The sequence below is a fragment of the Pyxicephalus adspersus genome, chromosome 3, assembly GCF_032062135.1.
Source record: "Pyxicephalus adspersus chromosome 3, UCB_Pads_2.0, whole genome shotgun sequence".
Classification (NCBI taxonomy): Eukaryota; Metazoa; Chordata; class Amphibia; order Anura; family Pyxicephalidae; genus Pyxicephalus; species Pyxicephalus adspersus.
Genome location: NC_092860.1, coordinates 58,045,633 through 58,072,105, shown reverse-complemented (window position 1 = coordinate 58,072,105; position 26,473 = coordinate 58,045,633). Strand labels below are relative to the sequence as shown.

The 26,473-nt window shown below is 38.9% G+C and overlaps 1 protein-coding gene across 1 annotated transcript in view; it reads right to left on the bottom strand.

Moving 5' to 3' along the window:
• EFNA2 (ephrin A2) overlaps positions 1–26,473 on the bottom strand; it is a 184,268-nt gene that overhangs the window by 5,042 nt on the left and 152,753 nt on the right. Inside the window, exon 2 of the mRNA XM_072404828.1 lies at positions 25,489–25,781. Within this exon, the coding sequence (XP_072260929.1) occupies positions 25,489–25,781 (293 nt within the window). The remainder of the gene's footprint in view (positions 1–25,488; positions 25,782–26,473) is intronic.

Here is a 26,473-nt window from a genome sequence, read left to right as displayed (position 1 = left end):
TTTTTCCCTTCAGTGTCCAAAGGCTAACTTTGCTTATCCCTATTTACAGGAGACAGGTTATTTGCCTTCTATTTGGCCTATAGTACCGAAGTGGAAGTCTCTATATACTTACTGCTCAACAAAAGGCTAAACAGCACACAAGAATTGTCTACATGTTTGTCACACAGGACAGTTTGTCCCTTGAAATCTACCCCTACCCCAACCTAGATACATAAGGCCTGATTTGGTAAAGCTCTCCAAGGCTACACTTCATCGGTGAAGCTGGGTGATCCAGCAAACCTGGAATGGTTCTGTTCCAGGATTTAAAACAACTTCAAATCTTTGAAGAAATCCATTCCAGGGTTGCTGGATCACCCAGCTTCACTGATGAAAGTGTTTCCTCTTCAGCCTTGGGGAGCTTTAAAAAAACAGCCTCATTATAAGAAATATTAGCTGCAGGCCTGAGGTCTGAGGCATTTACACCAAGCTTAGCAATACCTTTGCGCTGCATTTTTTATTGATTATAAGCACAAGAATGCATTACATTGCTCTACACAAGGTAATGCAAAATGTATAGTTTTTTAAACCAAGCAAATACAAGCAAAATTTTTTTTTATTTAAAATAAGTATTTGTTAATTATGCACCTTTTTACTGCCTAATATCTACCCAAAAAATTTTTAATAGTATTCTGTCTGAGGTCTATGAAGAGTATTGTAAAATCTTAATGTTTAGTTTCTTGTAGCAGTTTAGAGTTGAAATTTGGCATTATTGTTTTATCATTACTGTAACACAACTGCATTTTAACTTTCCTGGTTTTCTGAGTTGGTTTATATCTAGTAAAACCCATTCTTTCTTCTATATGTATATTTCCTCTGCTGCAGAGTAAAAGGCAGATCTTTTGGAGATATTTTGGGATCTTAGTACTTGTCTTCTTAGGCTCAGTTCAGATAGGCAGTGAGGTTGCAGTTTGGTTACCACTGCTTCCTCACACTGCCAGTGGTTGAGGTGCTACAAGTCACCACCCAAAATTTTGTGGACATAGTTAAAGCATAATATGTAATATTATATTTTCTGGTTTTATTCAGGCTCTTATAAAAACTGTACTCTTTATTGAGACATTCCACTGCCTTGAAGCAAGCATGCCAAGTCTGCACCCTGTTCAACAAAACTTTGAAAAAATCATGTGTGCTGATGGTAATTTCCCACCATTGTAGGCTATATCAATTTGGCAATATTAAATGCTAGGTTTTTAGCTTTTTTTTCAATCATAAGGGTTAGGAAAATGACTGAAAAAAATTTAGGCCTGATGCATACATGACATTCCAGAACACAGAGAGAACACTGCCATATAAAGATGCACGTCTTGTATATCTGTATATGATGTATATAATTATTTGCATGGCTGTAAACTTTGATTTAGCAACACAGTTTGGCTATCCCAATATTATGATGTTTTATAGGCACATATCCAAAAAGAATAACATACAATTAGAAAGCTCAAAAGACAAGCATTATGGACTTTTATAGTGCTCACAGACCCATCCCCCCTTATTCATGGCTGACATACAAACAGCTTAAAAAACAAAAGTACACAAAACATATCTATAAATACTTTATATACAGTATGTATATGAACTTGTGTTTAAACCTATGTATGAACATCCTAGAACCAACTGCAAAAATCTACAACTTTATGAAATGTAACTATAGTTCCAAGCAGTATTGCTAGGCTGACATTTACCACAGAAGTCAGTGGACTGTTACCCAAAATGTATTTTATTCAACAAAAACTAACCAAAACACTAAGGTATTAATCATTTAAACAGGAAAAATATTGTTCAAAGCAACCAGTTAGAATCCATGTTTAGTTTCTAACTGCTAGAATAACATTCACATATTTATTGTCTGTTTTGTGCAACAAGACAATTCCTCTAAAGCACACTCACCAACATTAGATAGATAACAAACGTGTATAGAAGCTGAAACAGTTACCATATCTCTTACCATGTTACCATTTTGCTACCATGATCTCTGTGGGGGCAGTGACAATCAGATTCTAGCATTATATGCACTTTCTAGAGATGAGCGAATTTCTCAAAAATTCGATTCGGCCGGTTGGACAAATTTTTCGAAAAGATTTGCTTCGATCCGAATTTATTCGCGGCGAATCATGTTAAAAAACGTCTATTTCCGGCCTGCTGAGAGCCTTGATAGTGGTGTAGAACACTGTGTCTTGCAGTAACACGCATAGGGAGTCTGCTGTGGTAGTGAAATAATACTGTGAGTCAGTATGACATGCAGATGACAGGCGTTGCTATTAGAATCACTGCACACTTCACTTATTTGGGCAGTCACGGGGCCAAAACTGACCAAATAACTCAAGTATGAACTCAGCCTTACAGGTCCATGTTAGCGTCAAGAAGAAGCGCAATCCTTTTACACCCTCGTCAGCTGATTCCACAAAGATGTTTACAGTGTTGAAGTGGATCCAAAACAGAGATGACAGGTGAATTGAATATTTTCATGTCTTCTGTGTTTTGTACCCACTCCTGCTTTTGGCTTTCAAATCATAAGCCAATTCTGATGGGACCATACAGGCCTTAAGCTGCTACACAGACAGGATCCGTTGTGCGTCTCTTTTTTCCTTCCTTCTGACAGATCAGAAGAAGGGTCAAATAAATAGTGATGTCATCCAGGCCAAAAAGGCAAAATAGTGGCCCAGTCATGGAGTGGTGAGGTGGAAGCAGCATGAGGAGACCACAGAGTGGCCCAATGACAGGGTCTGGAGGTGGCGGCAGAATCAGGAGGCTCACAGAATGGCACAATGACAGTGTGGAGGTGGCAGCAGCATCAGGAGGCCACAGAGTGGCACAATGACAGAGTGTGAAGGTGGCAGCAGAATCAGGAAGCCACAGAGTGGCACAATGACCAAATGTGGAGGTGTCTAGAGGTGGCAGCAGCAGCAGCATCAGGCGGAGACCACAGAGTGGCACAATGACAAAGTCAGAGTTGGCAACAGCATCAGGAGGCTACAGAGTGGCACAATGACAATGAGTCTGGAGGTGGCGGCAGCAGCAGCATCAGGAGAATACCACAGAGTGGCAAGGTGACATAGTATGGAGATGGCAGCAGCAGCATGAGGAGACTACAGAGTGGCAAGGTGACATAGTGTGGAGATGGCAGCAGTAGCATTAGGAGACCACAGAGTGGCAAAGTGACATAGTGTGGAGATGGCAGCAGCAGCAGCATCAGGAGACCACAGAGCGGCAAAGTGACATAGTGTGGAGATGGCAGCAGCAGCAGCATCAGGAGACCACAAAGTGACCTGGTGACAGAGTGGGGCGGTGGGTGGCAATAACAGTAGCCACTGATGAAGGTGGGTAAAAGAAGGAGCACTTGGCATCTGATGTGTGGCATCAGGTAGGCTGCAGCATCAGAGTAGTAGCTGAGGCAGGTAGCCAGAAGAAACCGGTCTCATTTGTCAAGGTTTGGGTGAGGCAGCATGGATCACCAATCAGATGCATCAGGCATTGGTGGGTGGAAATGCTGGCAGATCCACGACTGATTCATCTTGACAAAGGTCAGTCTCTCCACATTTTGGGTGGACAGGCGAGTTCTTCTTGGGTAACTATGACCTCCGCTGCACTAAACACCCGCTCTAATGCCGCACTACTGGCCGGGCAGGACAGCTTTTCCAGGGGAAACTAGGCCAGTTGCGGCCACAAATCCAGTTTGGCTGCCCAGTAGTCTAACGGATCTTCAATGAAGGCTGGCAGGGTGCACTCCAAGTATGCCACCACCTGCTGGTTCAGGTTTTGCTCTATGTCTAGCTGCTGGTGAGTAGTTTCTTCACTATGTGGGTGAAGAAAGCTGCTCATCAGCGACTCTAGACTCAGGCTGCTGCTGATGGAGCTGGTACTGCACCCCACCCCTCCCCAGCAGCCATGGCAGTGGAACGTGAATGCAGAGGACCTCCCCGGTCAGACCTGTAAGAGGATAGATGATGGCGCAGATAGTCAGCGGTCAACTGACTACATAGGATGTCTCTGCAGTAGTTCAGTTTGTACTCCCTCTCAGTGGGTGTAAAAAAGGCCCCTATTTTGGACCGGTAGGGTCCAACAAGGTGGAGAGCCAGAAGTCATCCCTCTGCCGAATGGTGACAATTCGGCTGTCACTGCGCAAGCATGCAGCGGGCCATTTGTGCAAGTGACTCAGAGGGACACCCTGCCTCCATTTCCACTGCATACTGCCACGGTGTGTCTGGGTCCTCTGCCTCGTCTTCCTCATCTCCCTCTTTCTCCTCTGGCTGCTCCTGCTCTCCTGTCACCCGAGTAGAAAAACCACCCATTTCGCTATAGATTGCCTGTGCTCCAAAGTCCCCCTCCTCCAGTTCAGCCTCCACAGGGCTCATGTGGCCGTGAGATCAAGGCGCCACATCTCAAGTCCCCTGACCAGCCAAATTTACCAGCAGCTGTTCCAGGACATGAAGCAGTGGAATGACGTTGTTCATCCCGTAGTCCTGGCGACTGACAAATAACGTGGCCTCCTCAAAAGGCCTGAGCAAACAGCAGGTGTCACGCATGAGCTGCTACTGGCTGACATCAAAGTTACACATGGGTGTACTCCTATCCGCTTGGATCATCAAGAAATTGTTGATGGCCTTTCTCTGTTCGTATAGTCGGACCAACATATGGAGGGTGGAATTCCAACGGGTGGAAACGTCGCATGTCAGCTTATGTTGGGGGATTCCGTTCTGCCACTGCAGCTCAAGGAGGGTGTGCTTTGCGGTGTACGAGTGGCTGAAGTGCATGCAAAGTTTTCTGGCCATTTTTATGATGTCTTGCAGATGGGTGGAAGACTTCAGGAACCGCTTGCTAACCAGATTGAACACGTGTGCCATGCAGGGCACATGGCTCAGCCTTCCTTGACGCAGAGCCAACACCATGTTCTTCCCATTGTTGGTCACCATGGTTCTGATTTTGAGTTGTTGTGGAGAAAGCCAGGATTCGATTTCTTGATGAATCACACAAAGCAGTTCCTCCCCTGTGTGACTCAGTTCGCCCAGGCAAACCAGGTGCAGAATAGTGTGACACTGCCATGCCCTGCACATGTGGTATGCTGGAGGGGCACTGTGAATTGTCCCTGCAGTGGAGGCTGAGGACACGGTGGAGGATGAGGAGGCAGAGGCGGACGTTGTCGCAGGACCAGCAGCGTGGGAACGTGGAGGCGGAAGCGGTGTCACCTGGCCAAGTTGCGGGTGTGGCTGTGCAGGAACCACATTCACCCAGTGGGCCGTAAAGGACATGTATTGTCCCTGACCGTAGTTACAGCTCCACACGTCGGTGCTGCAGTGCACTTTGGTAGACACCGACAGGCTCAAGGACTGGCCCACCTTCTGTTCTACATATTTTTACTGGGCTGGTACTGCCTTTTTCGCAAAGAAATGACGGCTTGGGACTCTCCATCTCAGCTCAGCACAAGCCATCAGTTCTCTGAAAGGTGCAGAGCCCACCACTTGGAAAGGATCGCTTTGGTGATCGATTGCTGACGGAATGACTGACGAGGAGTAGGAGGAGGAGGAGCTGGAGCATCTGGACCAGCAAAAGATGGAAATGACATACAGCTCCCTTCGGCTGAGGTGGTGGAGCCTTGACTGCCTGAAACCCGGTGCGTGCCATTGGGTGATGCAGCAGTTGCTGCGGCGGGCTGGACCACCACATTGGAGCCATTGGAGCCACGGTTCTCCCAGGCCACTTTATGGTGACGCTGCATATGTTGACGCAGGGCCGTGGTGCCAACATTGGCACCCTGGCCACACTTCACCTTCTGCCCACATATTCTACATATGGCCATGTTCTCCTCCGGCGGCTTCCAAACCGCCGAGTAGGTGATTTTCCCCCTAACACTCTGTATTGACTGACTGCTACTGCTGCCTCCGTGAACCCCTGCACCACTACTTCCCGGGCACCACCCTGCTGACTCCCAGCCATGCTACCACCTTGCTGGCTCAGCCACTGCCTCACAGGCAAGCTGTCGACCTCTTCTCCTTATGATGATGAAGCCCCTTCTTCACCTGGCTCCCACTGCACGTCATTGATGTCCTCCTCAACGGTCTCTGGGTCAAGAGCCTGACCGCTTGCAACACCATCTCCCACGCCACTCTCCTCATCACTACTTGCCCGTCTAGCTGAGGAAGCGGCAGATGTCTCCTCCAGATCTTGGCTGGACAGTAGCTACTGATTCTGCTCTACTAGCTCGTCCTCGCTGTATAGTGGAGCTGAGCCCACAGCATACAAAACTTCTGTGGCTGAGGGAACAGCAAAGGACAGAGGCAGGTTGAGGACAGGTGAGGACACAGGGCCCGCTCCCAGGCCATGCCAACTAAGGGTTGTGTCTGACGAACCCACCGACTGTTGGCTGGGGGTGTCTGATGTCACTTGGGATGAAGTGGATGACCGAGTTAACCAATCAAGAACTGCTGGGTTGCTGGTCAAGACACGTCTGCTAGATGACGGGAGCTCAGGACTCTCGCTGCGACTCCTGCTGACACGCGCCCTTACTCTGCTGCAACCTCTGCCTGCGCCAGAAACAGTTAGGCCTCTGCCACTCCTCTGTGCATGGCCTGGCACTTCTCTGTCTGACATACTTTTAGCTGAACTAAATAAATTAAAAGCAAATTAAAACACCCCTAAAAGCGACAAATATATATATTTTTTTGTACAGAAATAGGCCACTAAATGCTTTTACCACAAATAACTGCAACAGTAAACTGCGTATATATTTTTCTTTTTGTATTCAAATACGTCACTAATCGCTTTCACCACATATAACTGCAGAAGTGAACTGAGAATATATTTTTCTTTTTGTACTGAAACAGGCCACTAAGCGCTTTCACCACAAATAACTGCAACAGTGCAGTGCGTATATATTTTTCTTTTTATATTGAAATAAGCCACTAAATGCTTTCACCACAAATAACTGCAACAGTGAAGTGCGTATATATTTTTCTTTTTGTACTGAAATAGGCCACTAAACGCTTTCACCACAAATAACTGCAAAAGTGAAGTGCGTATATATTTTTCTTTTTGTACTGAAATAGGCCACTAAAGGCTTTCACCACATATAACTGCAGAAGTGAAATGCGTATATATTTTTCTTTTTCCACAGATATAAGCCACTAAAGGCTTTTCAACATAGCACTTGCACCCCAATAACAAGAACAAATTGCAGGAATCACAGAGCTGTATATTGGCTTTTTGGATCCCCAAAAAATGTTTCCCTGCACTTGTAAATCGCTTTTCTAGCACTGTCCCTAGCGCCTTCTGACGTCTCTCCCTGCACTAAGATACTGTGAAATGATTCCTCCCTATCCTTTCCCTGCACTTATAAATTGTTTTTTCAGATTTTTTTCTCACAATGAGGTTTTTGCTATCACTCTCCATAGCGCCTGCAGACGTCTCTCCCTGCACTCAGAACGCTGTAAAATGTCCTAATCCAAGATGGCTGAGGCTTTTTATAGGGCTGTGACATCACAGGGCGGGCTGGCTGGCTGCTGATTGGCTGCATGCATGGCATTATGGGTCATCCCGCCTTCCCAGAGTTCATTGCCCCATGTCCTCACACGTGTAGCCGCCATTTTAGGAAAAACTGCGATTCGTTACCACGAAGCGCAAGGAAACCTGAATTTTTCCTGAAATTCGGATCGAATTCCACTTCATCAGCTTTGATTCGCTCATCTCTAGCACTTTTCTGCACTGTCAAAGTGCCATTAACACCAGTGTGCCCCTTGCCAGTGTCTCAGTATCTCCTGCTTTGCCCTCCACCAGCAGCTGTGCCCCTCAGTTTTACAAACCCAAACCAGTGGCTCCCCTTCACTGGCTTTTCTGCCAACCTGTACAATGCAGCAAAAAATTTGATCTAGAAACAGGAAGCCCCCACTCCCAGCATTTACAGGTGCAAACAGCCATGCTACCCATGGACTAATACAGTGTATGTGCAAACTCTCAGTAAGAGTGACATTTCAGTGGACACTACAAAATAAACACATGGAGATTATCAACCAGCTAAATTACCTTATTTTTCACAGACTGTCCAAAAATTTAGAGACAGTTGGGAACACTGCTGTACTGTGCTGTATTGTAGAAACAGCCACCTTAGTGGAGGGAAGGCACTGCTTTCATATGTCAGTGCCTCCAGCAACGAGAAAAGTCAGGAGCACCAAATTTGAGCATAGCTCATAGCTCAGTTAGAGCAGTGGTGTCTTACTTTTCACATTGCAAATATACAAGTATGAGACTGTAGAAACAGGGATGACTAACAATACTCATATACTAGAACACACACTGCCTAAGGTTTAGTTCACATTAGCATTTTTTGCAAGCAGATATAAGCAATTTTACAGGTAAAACTTCTTGCAAAAAAAAAAAAATGGCTAACATTGCAACAAATTGTTCAGGTAGTCTCTTTCCAGTGGTAGAAGGCTGCCGCATTGCTGTGTGTTTTTTCTGACTTTAAATGAAACGTTCAAGGGTGTTTTACAGTCCCAGCAATCTATGTAGACTTGAAATGGAAGTTTTTTTTAAGTGTTCATCTTTTTTTTCCCTAAGAATTAAAAAAAAAAAAAAAGAGGAGAAAAAAATGCTTTACTATGCAGTTAGCACTTGTTAGCATCCCCATGTGCCTAATGGGTGCCAGTAAGTGCATTTTTCTTTTTTTTATTACTAATATGAACCAAGCCTACGTTTTTACACTAAATTGATTACACTATTACAGCCCTAAAAGTGATTACACTCTACAAAACATGGAAGCTGGGTCACAATACATGGAAACTTGACAGTTTGGGGCATAATACAAAGAAAATGGAAAAATGGCATACTTTGGGGCAGGCATTAGAAAGGTAAAACAGAGGGTAGGCAGTAGAAAGTTGACAAAATTATATGGGTTACTGGACACATATGACACAAAGGAATGAAGCACTAAATTTGTTGCCCCATCACTCTTTTCATCACCTGCCTACAATTTCCCCCTACCCAGCTAAAAGACAATTTTTGGGGAGAACACTGGAATACATACAAGTAACATGATGTCAGATGGTATTACATACATAGGCAATTAGGAATGACTTTACAGCTGTCTTTTGTCAAAAAAATGTATATGCTGAAATCTAGCATTTTGCCAACCATTCCATTCCAATGCTTTTTACATCCCTTTTTGTTACTGTGAAGCTCTTCAACATCATTCATTTAACACACCTCACATGGGTAACTGGAGGGCCTATAGCAAGTGAAAATGAACATTTCTGTGTCCCCACAAAAAAAATGATCAAAAAGTAAAAAGGATAAGCATAAAAATGATCAGGACCATTAAAGCTCTCCAAGGTTGGAGAGAATACACTGTCATCAGTGAAGCTGGGTGATCCAGCAAACCTGGAATGGGTTTCCTAAAAGTCATTTGATATATGTTAGCAAATGTTTTCAATCCTGGACCAGAGCCATTCCAGGTTTGCTGGATCACGCAGCTTCACTGATGAAAGTGTATTCTCTCCAGCCTTGGAGAACTTTAATAAATCAGGCCCATTGTGACAGGACATATACTTTTTGTTTAGTGAATCTGCGATAAAGTTCACTTAGAGAAACTGTGCTTTTTGCTTAGTGCTTTTTTAATGAATTGTGATCAATGGTAGACATATAACATTCAGTAGACTGAAGTGCAAAACAGTACATTTAGAGCAGAATGAAGTCAAGGGTGGAAAGGATAAGAATGTTCCCTGGGTCCAAAGTAGAACAGTGGAATTTTTAGTACATACAACACAATGTTTATTAAAAATGATGAAAAGATACACCTGCGAGTGCATAAAGTAAATAAAACACCACAGTAATGTAAGATATTTCTGTTCTGGATTCATCAAGAGGCCCAAACTATTACTGCTCAGTACATTTTTCACCTACATGTGTTCCATACAGGCCAGTATAATTAGCAGGTTCATTTGTCCCCAGTGGTTCTGCAGCAATCAAAGTACTTAAGTAGCTGCTGCGCTAATAACAAATTAGTATTCAGGTGTCTAATTTACACAAATTTCACCTTGTCATTGCTTTGTAATTAGTAACAATTATGGTAAAGCGTAAGCAAGTGGATCTAGCTCTTTATGAAAAGCTTCCCCTATGGACTTGTCCTTGTAAAATGTTCTAATATTGAAGAGGGATGATAAAATCTTTTAACGTGTCCTAAAAAAGGGGTCAGTTTTTGCATATAATTAATCTATTACACACTCACTAATCATGAACTACAACCCCTGTGTAGACCAAGCTGTGTAAGTTTGCTTCTCTAGACTTGATGCTATGTTATGTTGTAACACACAACATGACAGTGTAACAAGCTAGGTCATATTTTTTAACTTGGTGAGACTGAATGGAGGGACAGATTTTAGCACCAACATAATAAACAAAAGAGACAAACTTGCTCTACATTTTCAGCCATGTTTCAAAATATAGCGATGAAATGGACCAAATTTGTTTGATCTAAACTGGGGGAAAAAATAAATATTAGCAAACTGTCAAGAACAATAAACCAAGGAAGAAGTCAAATCTGCTTCTAATTTATGATAAAAATAGGTCCTTGTGCCATAAATTTACAAATACAATCTATGAGAGTACCATCGATGAGTGGAGTTTCTATCCCTGTGTACAGCTTTACTACCAATCCTGGATGCAATACAGAAATGTATAAATTACAAGTAGGTTCACCTGCAGGCAAAACATTCTTATTATATGCTCAACAACAAAGATATTAGCAAAAAATTGCAAGCTGTGGGCATGAAGCATGTTTAGTTTCTATTCCGAACCTAAGTCACCTGCAGAGCATTATGTAAAAAACCAGATACTGAATTTAATATTTTTTCTATTTCAATTTTTACCATAGAAATTTATTTCATACATTTACATTTTGGTGTATAGGTATGTATCAAAATGTTGTTTATCTGCTTTAGACCCTAAGCTAAATAGCTGAGGTAAGGTAAAAAATAGTCCTTATAGAAGACAGTCGTACATATAATAATACTTTAATTAAGTCGCAACAGGAGGCTACCTACATAGGTGCAATCACAAGCAGAGAGTTGTGCTCACATTACCAGATGACACAGTCTTAAAATTTGTGCATTATTACAAACTTTATAGTTCCACATTCTCACTGGACTCCTCAGAGTTTAGATTTTTTTTTGAATTTTTGATAGGTCCCTCTCACATTGGAGATACTTTCTGGATATACTTAGATGGCATTCCAGCAGAAATCTAAAAAGGCTACAGCCACACTGCTTTTCTTCTAAACACCTTCACCAAAAGGGAATAGCCCCCCCCCCCCCCCAAAAAAAAAAAAAAAAGCTTCCAGATTCATATTGGCCTATTTCACTCTTAACTTCAGACAATAAAATTGTAGTCAAAAACTTAGCAAACTGTCTTGCCTGGGTTATCTAAAATGTTTTAATCTCGATTTATTCTAGAACAATCCAGATTTATCCTGGAAAGGTAAATTGCTGTGAATCTTTATTTTTTTTTATTTAAATTTGCAGTTACCTGGACAGGGGGTGGAGGTAAGAGAAGTCCCTTTGCTTGACCTTGTCAAAACTTTTGCAACTTTTAAAATCTAAAATGTACATTAAAATTAAAAACTGGTGTTGTTTACCAGCTTATCAGTTTGTGGTTGAGCTAGTTTAGTGCAAATTATCTTGTTGCCCTGGATCCTTTGAGGATTTTATAACTTTCCTGCAGAAGCATTGGAATAAATGTATAGACTCTCAACTTGGGGAGCTAATTTGAACCAGACAGACATCCTCCTAGAATTAAATTGGCCCTTTGTGCTCGGGGTTGCAGACATTACTTATTTTCCTACTTTGGCTTCCTTTTTTTGTGTTCAAGGTGTAGAGAAACTTTAGGGACTTTTGTGTATATGCTCTGTTTTTGCCCTATTCTGGCTATTAACAGGATGTTTGGGCTAGCTCTGTAGATCACCATTTCAACAGGTTTATTGGGTTTGTTATAAATTGGATTTGATTCCTTATTCAGGCTAGCAGCAATTAAATAGCTCAACTCAACTTCTAGAAAAATGGACAAAGGCAAAGAACAACCATAGAAATTTAAATACACTTGGAGACGATGACTGATTACCCCTGGTCTATCTCCGCATGATACTATGATCCCTGTGCTATCCAAGAACATATATTGAACACACTTGAGAATGTTTGATGGCTGTAAAATCAGAATAAAACAGCTAACAGTATATATGATCCATATACAAGACAGATAAATCTTTGCCCCATCTCAGACGGTGGGACACAGAGGACACTAATACTATTTTAACGGTCTGAACATAGGAGCCTTTATACTGAGATTTGTATTGCTATCACAACTGTGGAATCGGAGAAGAAGCAATTCTCAGGTACCTGGAGTTTGAAATGGCAAAAAAGTACTCCAAATAAATTGTCATTGCCATGAAATAGCCCAGTGAGAAGTTGTTTCATTAGTGTGAAGTTCAGCTGAACTATTATGCAATTATTAATCTTTTGGGTTGTAATACATTTAAGTTTGTTGAAAGTGACTAAAATTGATATGAATTTGACTTGTATAAAAGGATAATTCTACCTCCTTAAAAGCAAGCTATAAACCTCATTATCTTTGCAGAGAGATGCAGTTCTTAAAACAACCATCAAATAATTCTGAGCAGAGACAATTATTGATCTTCCATGAGTATATGCCTGAGAATCACGATCACAGGCATGACCAGCAGCATTAGGAAATGCAAGCAGAATCAATTCAGTAAAGGGGTTAAACAATTTTAACTGTTGCTATGATGCACATAGCACCAGTCTCTCTAATCAAATAATGCACATTAACAAGTAAAAAGGAAAACCTTGTACAGTCTCCTAATTCACTTCATAATAAGTTTACATGTGAGACGTGTGTACAGTGCATTACTGCAACATTCAAAAAGAAAAACATTTAAAGAATAGAAGACACAAATGAACACAGCTTAATTAACATGAAAACTTCCTATGAAGTAGCTGTATAAAGTAAAGAATTAAGTTAGCAAAATCACAAAATGCAATATCAGTTGTACTCTGCATGAGAAGATCAACACAAGCTTTCTGCTTGATCAATTCCTAACTTTGTTGGTGTAGACCAGAGGTCGGCAAACGCCGGCCTTTAGGCCAGATACGGCCTAGCTGGTAGTTTGATCCGGCCTAACACCTCATGGCCAATCTGGCCCAATGCCGTCCAGCCGCGAGTTCGACAGCTGGGATTAGGCTGGAACAAACTACTGGAGTCAGAGCCGCATGTGGCTCTTGAGCCTCCTTTTGCTGTGGCTCCCTGAAGGGAATTCCCTCTCCTCCGCAATGCATACCGAGGAGGGGGAATGTTCCCTATTTACCCTGGTGGCGGAAGTGTTAACGCTGGTCGGGGTATATAGGGAACACTGCCTCCCCTCCGTATGCATTGCCAATAGGGCGGGACTCAAGAGAGGGTAAAGCCTAGTGTGCTCCTGCCCACCCCTGAAATGGCCTAGTGGCCAAAAAAGTTTGATGAGCCCTGGTGTAGACAAAAGCTAATCTATGTTGGGCAAAGTCTTGGTCATAGCCAGGAGAGCCTGTACATTCATACAACCAATCACACAAGAGGGCAGCCAAGAAAGCTGTCTTTAGTTAACCCATTTCCTGATTTCCCTGCTCTTGTCCATGTCCATGTGATGCTGACAGCAGCCAATGCTAGCTCAGTTGTTGTGGGACATTTTATCAGGACATTGCTAAACCCTGTAAGGGCTAGACCCCCGCAACGGGTTACCTGAGGACAGCGGTCTTCGTTTATCCCATTATGTGTTTGGCTTGTTCATGTCAATATGATACTGACAACAGCCAATGCTAGCTCAGTCCCGTGGGATATTATATTAGGACATTTCTGGACCCTTTTAAAGTAAGTAACAGTATAAAAGATAAAAAGACTAATAAGGTTATTTTTTGTGTTGTCCTATTATTTCTAGAGCTTATCTAACCCTTTAAGGGAAAAGAAAAGGGGTGATATGTACACTTGTATGTATTCCACAGGGTGAAGGGGCAGATATCTAGGGGCACCCTTAAAAAAGAGAACTTCAAGAATCCAATAAGCTCTCCACCCAAAGACCCTACCCCACAATATTAGGGTCATATTGGGTGTATGAAGTCCTTTCAAATTCCTCTTAAAGTCAATTCCATTTGGTGCCTTTTTGCCTGTTGGGAAGGTGGTGATGGGTTGATTAACGAATTGAACACAAAACAATTTTTTTTCAGTAGAACAAGACAAATTTAGACAAGATCAAGATCTAACCTTGTTAAGGATATGGTGTTGTGATTTGCTGTATATCTAAAGAACACTGATTTCATATATTATATAAATTTTTTTTTCACTTGCTAAAGATTTTTTAATATATTTACAGTACTTCGGGTCTGCTGAATCCAGAAATGACATCAGTTTTTTGAATTGGCTCTAGTTCTTGTGATACAGGAATCGGAACAGACGATTTTACATACATTTCTTTTATTACAGAAATATGAGTTCTTCAAGAAGTTGTTTAAATGACCCTAATGTAATTTGCTACATTTGTGGTGAATATTCTAAGAAAAAACAGAGAAGAAACATAACAGAATTTGTGAAACAAGCATATCTTGCATATTTTCGTATTAAACTGGGGGACCAAGATAAATATTGGGCTCCCCATATTGTATGCAAAACTTGTGTAGAGTGTCTACGTCGAGGGAAAAATGGAAAGCTGAAAAGTTTACCCATGTAAAAAAGTGAAAAGTGTACCTATGGTATGGCGAGAGCCCAAAAATCATCATAATGGTTGTTATTTCTATACTATGAATGTAAAAGGTTTCACTGATTACAAGAAAAACAAGTGGGAGTACCCTGATGGAATCAGCAAGACAACCTGTGCCGCATGGTGCTGATGTTCCCATACCAGTGTTCAATTCACCTGATATTGCTGTTTCCGGAGGATATACAGGGTTTGGAGTGTAATCCAGGAGTAAACAGTAAAAGTGAATATGAAGGATTTTCAACAAAACCAGCAGTTCTCCCAAGAAGAGCTCAATGATTTAATACGTGACCTAAGTCTGTCAAAACAAGCATCTGAACTTTTAGCATGCAGGCTAAAAGAAAAGGACTGTCTGAGACCGGAAGTTAAAATAATTGTTTATAGGACATGAGAGGTGACACTCCTACCATATTTCAGAAGATGGAAACTGTACCGTTGTAACATCCCTGGACTACTAGCCCATATGGGAGTACCAGAACACTGAGCAGAAGACTGGCAGCTTTTCATAGACAGTTCCACTCGAAGTTTGAAACTTGTTTTACTGCATAATGGCAAGTGCTATGCGTCAATTCCAATTGGTCACTCAACAAAACCTAAAGAAGAATATGAAAATATCAAAATGGTTTTACAAAAGCTTTGCTATCTTGAACACCAATAGTCCATATGTGTTGATTTAAAAATGGTAAACTTCCTACTTGGACAGCAAAGTGGATACACAAAGTACCAATGTTTCATTTGCTTGTGGGATAGTAGAGCAAAGCAGGATTTCTGGAAAAAAGTGACATTGCCTCCAAAGGGAAAACATGAAAAAAGGTGCAGCCAACATCATTAACGAGCCAAAGGTTGACAAAGAAAAAATCATTCTCCCTCCACTACACATAAAATTGGGATTAATTAAGCAATTTGTTAGAGATCTGAACAAGGACGGCGATTGCTTCAAATACATTTGTAAATTCTTCCCTGGATTGAGTACTTAAAAATTAAAAGCAGGAATCTTTGATGGACCCCAGATTCGAAAACTGATAAATGATTTAAATTTCACAATTTTACAAATTACATGACTGATACTGAAGCTTCTGCCTGGCACAACTATGTCTGGCATAACTTCTTGGGTAACCATTAAGAACAAAATTATGAAGAACTGGTACAAAACTTGCTGTTAAACTTTAAAAGTTTGGGTGCTAGTATGAGCATAAAGGTACACTATCTCCATAGCCATATGCAAAAATTTCTGGAAAACTTTGGCGATTTCAGTGAGGAACCAGGTGAGAGGTTCCATCAAGATATAAAGGTGATGGAAGAAAGGTATGAGGGCAGATGGGATAGACACATGATGGCAGACTACTGCTGGAGCCTTCAACGTGATTGTCCTGATTATCAGCATAAAAGCTGAAATCATACAAACAGTTTTTCAATGACTTCTTTGTAATTAGTTCTGTAAATATACTGAATGTACAATATACTGACATTAAGTATTTTAAAAATTTAATTTTGTATACGTAGGCATATCTAGTTTAATTTTGCTTAGTTTTCATATTTCATTAGTTCTTTATGAGGTTATAATTGAGGTCAATATTTCAAAAACTACAGTCAATTTACCAAAACCAATACCATATTTGGAATCTGTGCATCAAACATAACCTAAAATGACTAATCTGGCAAGAAAATGTTTGTTGACCAGTGTTATATATGTTATATACAGTTAGGTCCATAAATATCTGAACCGAATTTGGCTTACCTGCATGGAGAGCTCCTTTGACCGCATGTGGTCTGTTTACAGCAAAATCTTCCACATACAAGCACCCCCTCTCAAATCAACTCCAAGCCTTTTATCTGCCTAATTGATAATGACATAATGAAGGAATGACCCACACCAGCCCATGAAATAGCTATTGAGTCAATTGTCCAATTAATTTTGAGCCCATGAAATTAAGTGATTTGTGTTAAAGTCTAGTTCCTCACATTTTTATGCAATCTTTTTGTTCAACCCACTGAATTAAAGCTAAAAGTCTGCAGTTCAACTGCACCTGAGTTGTTTCATTTAAAATTAATTGTGGTAATATACAGAACCAAAATTAGAAAAAAGTTGTCACTGTAAATATTATATTTAAATTTGAACAAAACAACAAATCTTGATTATTGGCATATATGTTTTTAATGAAATTGTTAAAGTTCATGATAATATTATATATTTTTGTGACTTAATTTTTACATATTGGGATGTATTTAACATTTAATTTTACCGATATCTGGTGTTATGAGACATGAAATAGTGGTATTAAGATTCTGTTAAGGTACAAGACCAATTTACTGTGCACATTGAACCTTGTGCTGTTTAAAAAACTTCAAATTGGTGATTTGTACTAAAAGAATATATATCATAGCATCTAGCACTCTCACCTTGCAGTACTGAAGCCTTAGGTTTGAATGTAGGCCGGGGCACTATCTGCATGGAGTTTGTTCATTCTCAAAGTGTTTTGTGTAATATTTTGGTGCTATATAAATACATGATAATTATAACAACTACCCCACAGAATATGCATTCACAAACATTGTTTGTTGACTCCAGACATGACATTATTACTATCTGTTCTGTCTGAAAACAAACTGCAACTAGAGTTAAAGAATATTGGTGAACTTTAACTCTCGGACACCAGCATAAACAATACGAGGGCCATGAAATGTCTTATTTACGCTGAATTCCAACAATTCTCATGGAGTTCAAAAAATTTAGGACACCAGCCTACTGAACTTTGTACAACCATAGATGTACAGAACAAGGTGCAGAGTATCTGGGTAAAGGTTAGTCTCAGTAAAACTCTGTATTTATCAAGTGTTGCTTAGGGTGTCTTAACTTGTTTCAAGTGCCACTTAAAAAGAGGAAATACCTCACACAGCTCTTAAAATGTGTTAATGGTTTCTAAACAATCCTTTCTGTGTTTAATTACACATTAAAACTAATTAACTAACTAAACAAAAATTTAAACATTTTAAAGCATTTTTTACTTAAAGAAAAACAAAAAACATTGACAGCGACCAATGATGTACATTTGATAGAGAAAACATATTTCAAATTAGCAAGACAAGTGCTATACCCTCAATATCTACACAGAGCCATAAAATCAATACAGATAAACCTGACCATAGAAGAAGTATAGAGAGTAAGAGCACATATGACCAGAGAAGGTTTATTATAATCTTTAATTAGGCAGAGGGAAAAACCTTTAACAACACATCATGAGACTGATGGCTGAGCAGGGAAAAATGTTCCAAAGGAGACAATGTGACAAATCCAAAGTACTACTCAAACCCCTCAGTTCTATATACACATTCTGAACCTAAAAGAAATTTTGACTCTAAACTCTCTCAGAGTCCTCCCCCATATTGCAAAATGGCATTTAAAAGTACCTGTAAGACCCAAGGTGGGACAGATTTCAATTCTTTACTCAGTGCTGTCGGTCCCCTCCTCCAAACTACTCTATATGAAAGCCTGGAAAAGGGATATGATCCAATCACAAAAATTGGAGGAGTGGACCAACATAGCCCAAAGATTTTTTAAAGATTCACTTTACATGAACCTAGTCGAATTGATCTACAAGGTAATGCTACGCTGGTACATAGTCCCTACCAAGATAAACAAATGTTTCCCTGGTTCTTCTGCCCTCTGTTTCAGGGGATGTGGAGAGGTAGGTCACATGAAACATATCTGGTGGTCTTGCCCGGTGGCACAAGAATTCTGGAGAAAGGTATTCGAACGTCTTACCCTGGTGGTACAAACTTCTCTTCCCTTTAGCCTGGAAATGCCCTACTGAGCAAAAATGATATACCATACAAAGAAATTTTGTAATTATCTGCTCTTAGCAGGTAGAATGACACTGGCATATGTTGATTTGCTGTTAATTCAAGAAATACTCTGTAAACCTGATTTCTTCTTTTTGTTTAAATGATACCTGTATTTTGCTGTTCAAATTAAGTTATGAAAAAATTCACATTTTCTATTTTATTGAACAAAAATCTATTGAAGATTGAATTGAAAAAGAAGTTAGGGGACTGTATATGTATGAATATTCCAACTGCCAAAAACTTGAAATTTGATATATTAGAAAGACAGGGAAATACCAATGACAAAAAATTTGAGGCAGGTAGTAACAGAAAAGGAGATAATTCTGGGAAAAAATCCTAATTCTGGGGAAAAAAATGGCATGAAGAAGAAAGATAAGGAACAGAAGGAAAACAAGGGAATATAAGAGAAGTAAATCAGAGGAAATTAAGCCAAGAAGGAAGAAGAGGGATGGGGCAGAGGAGAGACCAATGTAAACTAAAATTACATGTAATATCCCTGCGTCACAGCCATTGACAAGGGTAAAACTCTACCTGGGGAAAATGACTGTTACTGTCAGGACGACTAGCCACATAGACAATGTAAATACAACTTAAAGAGCCAAGTCCCCTAGCAATGAGAGCATGGTTAGGTATACCATGCAGAAAAATATGATTTCCTGTGACCTGTTCTTGAAGTTATACATTGATAATTGGACACTAGCTGTTAGAGGTAGAATTTTCCATCTATTTCTCAGCACCAGATTCCACAACCACAGAAGGTAGAAAACTGCTCATATAGCAGTTTTTAAGTAATTTATAAAGTCCAAGAAATACCTGTACAATCTTTGTGTTGCTGCTTCCCGATAGTTCCCGATAGCTAGTGATTGAAATTGGGTCTCCAGGTTGTGCTACCTGCATGGTAAACGAAGTCCAAAGCCAGCTAGAGAGGTCAGGAATGACTTGTTTTAAAGCTCTTTTAGTGCTTGTTAAGAAATTGTACACAGTTTTAAAGTTTAAAGTATATTCTCATAATCGCTTTAAGGTCGAGAACAGAAATATTAATACAGTTTGTATGATCCTCAGTACAATGTATAAAAAGAATAACTGCAAAATAGTTCTAGGAATACAGAGACAACTTTTTATCCAAAGCAGGATTCATATTCCACAATCATTTTCTGAAAACTGACTTGATTGCCTTATACCTAGTTCATTTAAGGCAAAAACTTAAGAGTAAAATGATTGTTAGACTAGATTGTCTAGATGTTAGATTGTCAGACTAGCTGTGAATGATGTGCTGATAGTCTAGAAAGACATTAGCCTATGTATTTGGATGTATCATTCAGTAAACTTGACTTCAGCTCACTTTTAACAGACAATGTTTTTTTTGGCTCAAATGTTTTTTTTTTTGTTTTGTTTTTTCCGATGATAAAGGAGGGTTTCCAGTTTATCATGAATATTTTGGTATTCTTAACCTCTCTTTAAACTCCAGCTGTTCCCACCACCAGATGTATTTTGTTTGGAACATATGGCAATTCTAATGCATGGTGATGGCATAAGGTTAGAGCCTTTATTCACTGGTTGGAAGGGAAAACCAGTACAATCAAAAGGTCTATGTGTACTATTTTCCCAAAGTGCGGGATGCATACCATTCCTGAAATGCTTACACAGTTTGAGTGGTGCAACCAGGTGGTTCAATATAAGAATTAGTTGCATATGGCACATTTGTTTATTCATTCTACAAAAAAAATCAAGCTATAGGCTAAACATTAAAGAAGCTAACTTTGATGATTGTAATAAAAAAACACAATGACAAAATCCTTTACAAAAGGACCATTTTGTCAGGAGATTGAAACCCTTTTATCAAAGCATTAAATGGATATGAAGTATACCCATGGCTTTCTGAAAATAATAAACTTCCTGTAAAATCGTCAGGTTAGTGAGCTCCAAAGCTTCCTGTTATATATAACTCTTACATCCCCAGGCCCCCTGGTCTACATTTAATCATATTATAGCAGAAATGGCTTAAGCAGTCCACTGCGGGACACTTTTGTCAAGAAATTATTATAGTCTGACAACTAGGAGGGACAGTGGATAAGAACAGTTAAGGTTCTCTAAATATTCACCTTCCATTCCCTCCCCTCTACATGATCTTGGGGAATGCATTTGAAAATGTAGTTCAAGATGGCATCTAGTGGAACTTCATGTACATACAGAGATGCCACATCCCTTAAATGACTAAATACGTAGGAAAAAGAATACAGAATGTGACTTCATAGAATCATCATACAATACAAAATACATTTAATTAAAAAATAAAAAATGCCAGAAAACTTTAATAATATGCAATAAAAACAGTAAATCTACATACTGTAGAGTGAAATGTAATCTCAGTACAGTATTGACCCAACGTGTTTCACATAACATCATATCCGCTTCATATCTCATACTAGGGAGGATGAGATCCTTTCCCTCTCTCTTTGACTTTAATGACTCTTTTTGACTTACCTTGGAGATTATTTGAGATTACTTGAAACAAGTTGGATAGGGGGTTTTGAAGTTAAATTGCCATCCTCCTTTCCAAACAATCCTGAAGATTGAATATCAGGTTAAATGATGATGACCTATCGCTTGTGTAGTTGTGTTCTAGCTCCACTGTCCTCCCTGTGGTGAGGTAGGTCAATTTTGTGAGGCGCATGTACTAACTTGATCTCTGTTATACCCCTGATGAAGCAGATATGATGTTGCTTTGTAAAACGCTGAGGGTCAATACTGTAATGAGATTGCATGTCACTCAGTGTGTAGATTTACAGTTTTTATTGTATAAAATAATAAAGTTTGCTGGCATTTTATATTAAATGTATTTTGTATTCTATGATGCTTCTAAAGTCCCATTCTGTATTATTTTTCCTATGTATTTAATCTTAGGAAAAGCACAAGGGATACTTAACCACCTGGGCGGTTAGCCCAAACCTGGTTCGTGGTAAGAAAACTTGCTAAAAGCGTTTACCCTGTATCAGGTTCGGGGTAGCTAAAAATAGAAAAAAGCGTTACAGTGCAATCTGATTGTCATACAACATTGTATGACAATCAGATTACAACTGAAAAAAAACACTTACCTTGTCCCCGAGCTCCTCTGGAGACATTCGTGCTCTTCTGTCTTCTCCCAGCGTGTGCAGTGACGATCTCCAGGGTTTTCCAGTGACGACGCTACATGCGTCGGTGCGGGAGGGAGGCGGGGCAGAAAATTCAAATCACTTTTGTGTTGGATTCAATACAAAAAAGCTGTATTGAGTCCAATACAAAGCTACTGTACAGTTACATTACATTACACACTATTTTTTTTTTTTTTTAAGATTTTATTTTTTTATAATGTTTTACAATTTTTTTTTATTATTAAATTTATTATATTTTGGACATATTTCGGTGAGTTAAGCCTAAGAGTTATAGCCTACAATCTAAAACAAATTTCCATGCAAAAAATGTAACGCTTTTTGCATGGAAGTACGCAAGTACACAGCGTTCGTGTGATTTCAGTGCATTGCAATTCAAATATTTTGTATTGGATTCAATACAAAGTCCTGTGTCCAATCCAATACAAAATAATATAAAATATATTTATGTGGTTTTGTCTATAGGTATGTGACGTTGGACGTTGGATTTACCACATTAGGGAGGTGTTTTAGAAAAATATATTACTATACAGTATACCGAATTATTGTATTTTCAGTATTTTTTATTTATTTATGCATTCTTGTTTAAGCTAATTTTTGTGTTTTTTATTTAATTTTATTATTAAAGTAATTTTTTTTTTTGTGATCATGATTGTGTGTTTCAAACTTATTATATTCAGGATATCTACTAGACCCTTGTTCGGACATATTTCTGTAAGTTACAAGTCTACAATTTAAAAAAAAAAAAAAAATCATGAAAAACAGTTTACCGCTTTTGGTACAAAATCCAGACATCAGTGAAACACCCAGGAGGTTAAATAAGTAATAAGAAATAATAAACCTTCCAATTCTGATTTACACTGACATCTCTTCTAGTGAACAAGACATTTGAATTTTATTGATTAGGGTATTACATACTGTACATAAAGTGTGACACTTTTTCCCGTTGTAAAATGTTGCTAAAACTATTAATGCTGTACTATAAAAAGTTCCCCAAAGCACATAGAAACGTTTGTGCAACAAACAAGCCTTAGTAGTTTTGGTGGGCTGAAATGTAATTCAAATTAGTAAGTCTTCTGCCAACCAATGTATTTAGATATAAAATACATAATATATATTTTATTGTTTTCCTAAAGTTAAGCTAAAATCCAATGCCCAGTTATAGTTTCTAAAAAATAACTCCACTCAATGAAGGTTACTATCCTATGTATTGTAGTAAGTCTTCTAGATAAACACTTAACTTAGATTACTAAGGAGTGTCTGCTTAATTCCATTTTAAATGCAAGTGAAACTGTTGTTTACTACTAACTATAAATATTCTGTAAAACGACAGTGGTCTTTTAACATTTCATACATGTTTTAGTAATAGTAAAACAGCACTGGAGATACATCTGCAATAGCCTAAAACTCTGACCTGAATTAGACTTTGAACCCTGACCCTAAAATACTGTATTCTCCACAGACAGTTGTCTTGAAATATCACTTTCAACTGGTGATTGACTAAGTTGTTGATTAATTAAACATATGGGGCATTTTGATTCTGATGTGCTGCTGAAATATTCAGAACACTATGAAAGAATAAGCAAAAATTCAGAAAGGCTTGTATGACTAAATGAGCAATACCTACTGCTTTAGTCAAGGTGTATGCTTTTTTATTGTGAAATTGGGAAAATGGCTAATGCAGAGGCAGAGAGTGAGAGAGAATATGTTTTTCTTATGATATACTAAAAAACTAAGGAATATGTGTCAGGGTACATATACTATCTTACCATGATTCTCTCTCTTAAAAGATACCTGTATGTTTTAATTTTCCCATTGTATTTAACACTCTGAGGCTGCTTTACTAAAGGAGTTGCAAATCCATTATTTATTCAGTCATATGAAAGGCAAATTTCGGTTTACTTGAAAGGCCCAGTTATGAGTAAATACGTTTCATACCATTGGAAAACCTGACAATTTTAGTGTAAATATTCTCACCTCAGTGAATGTGGCTTTAGGCGAATACATTTTTTTAAATTTTAGGTAGGTGTGTGTGTGTGTGGGGGGGGGGGGGGGGGCTATTTGACCTAAGATTAGATTTAAAGTCTATTTTTCTGTTTATGACTAAACTTTGCTAAGATCCACTTTGAACACTGATTTTCCAAACTGTTAGTTCGTGGAAGAGTGCCAGCTAAAAATCTGTATCCCTGCTGTATTTACCAGCCATCATTTATCCCCAACAATACATGTCTCTCTGTCATTTGCCAGTGGCTACATATTACCAATCTGGGTTTCAGAGGTTAGGACTAAATTATTTAGAGCGTATCACTGTTTACAGTTCTTTCAAATGGTCATGGAATTATTGTTAACAAAAGGCATTATGGGTTCTATCATATGGTTTGTGAGAAAATTACAAACATCCGTACAGAAACTAATAGATTATGTCTGAGCAACCATAATTTAGCAATGATCCATTGATTTAAATACCACAGGGAAAAAAACTATGTTAAGATCTTGAACAAGAGAAAAACATATTGATCTTATTGCAATATGAGGTAATCCAAGTCCAGTTAGCTAATGCAATTTTTTATGATCCTCTGTTGTACAGGAAGGGCTACTTAGCTTGATAATTACCTGATTGGTAAAGTAAGAACATATGTGATCAAGTAACACATAGCAATATTACTTAACTTTATAAAGTAGAACCTAAAGTTTGTGTTAGACATTGCAAACATGGGTGTCAAAATTCATAACATCTCCAGGCTGCACTATGGCATCTGGGGCAGAAAGAGTATATTCAACATAAGTCATCAGTGAAGTTTTTGATTGCCTACATCAAACTGAACAGCAAAACCATATCACTTTTGTTCAAAAAAACACCACAGGATGGAGTTAAAGATTGAGCCTGCATAGGCATGTGTAAACCTACTAAAGAATCTGGCTGTCAAAACATTGAATTGTGTTTTTTGTGAAGCTTTAGGCCCCTACAATCACAAAAGTAAGTCTATTTCATGATTTGTTTCCCCATCACTACCCATGGCTCTGCCAAAGAAGCAACGACATAAGCAGCTTTTTGTAAAATTAAAGGTGTTCTCTTCTATTGCCCCATCCATGTGGTCGAACCTGCCAGTAAGTTTCTCATGCCGCAGACATTCTATTGACTGGGAGCAAGAGTGTACATTTTTAGCTTGGCATAACATGAAACTGCAATGAAGCTTTGGGAAATGCTAAAATGACAGTCTGTAATGGAAGGTATGTGATAATAAAAAAATGCTTTGGGTCTGTACTCTTAAGTTAATGGGTTTTGAACATTATCCTACATTTGCCTTTAAACATTGCCAAGCTCAGGGCAGAGTAGGGCACTGTTAAGCAGGACAGAGTTGTATCTAACAGATAAAGGGAGGTCAGGGAATGCATACAGCAATATAAAGGTACCTATGTACTTTAACATGAATCTAAAGTCTAAATATTATACCTCATATATTATAAAATCAGTAGATTATATTGCATGAAAGCCTTGTGACTCACAACACATAATACATTATTTCATATGATCCTAGGAAATGATACCTAATGTCTGTTTTATCTTCCACCTATTGAAGGGGCTGTTACATGCAAAGCATCTGTATATGATGAAAGAGAAAGGTAAATAGAACTAGTTAATATGTAGGTGTTGTTATTTGTTCCATTGATACTTACAAATATAATAATATTCATGTCCAGGACGAAACTCAAACCCTAGAGAGAATGGCGTAAACAGCTGGAATTTTTCAGAAAACTTCAGTGGTCCATTAGGGGAATCTGGACGATTGCATTCCCACCGTTTAAACCCCTTCTGCCGATGATCACATGAGGCATGGCCATCATAATTGACCATATAGAGTATATAACGCTCCATCTTGTCTGCTGAGAGAGGAATTTCATAATGGGGGCAGTAAATATCCAGGTAATCATTGATGCTCACATCCACAGTGTAGTCACCATGATGGAACCTACAGAAAAGAATGAGAGAAGTCAGATATTCTGTTTCATTTCTGCAGTAATTTCTCTGTAGACATGATTTTCATGGTCAGACAAAAGCCAACAGATAAGAAACATTTTTTCTGTTGGAAAAGATCCAATTCACTTTATAGTAGTGGAAACATATGCTTTTACTAAAAGGAAAGTGCTGAATAGAAAGGAAAAAAAAAAAAAAACACTTGCTATGAATAGATCATTGATTAGATTAAAAAATATTCCAAATTCAATTTTGTATCATTGACTCAAGGATTATTCTTTTTACAAATTAATTTCTAGCATTAATACACACTGTAAAATATTCAGATGGCTTCCCAATTATTGCAATATATTTCGTTTTGGATTTGAAGTATCCAAGTAGGGTCAACAAACCCCAAAAATGTGAAAATGAAGATTGGAAAATTAAGATAATTTAAATATGCTTTGTATTAATGTCTACTTTGAGCAGACATTTAATTAAATTGCACAGACTGTTATTAAGACATCACTGAGGCCTGGTACAAAGATTGATCAGATTAGAAGGATGTACAGATTATCTGGGTCTGCGTGGATACCGGGGATACAGCATTTTGTTTTGCTCCCCTGGAATACTGTTTGCTGTTTGTCTCACAAACTAAATTGTCAATGCTATTTTCCTTTCTTTTAAAAAAAAAAAAAGCATGTTTAG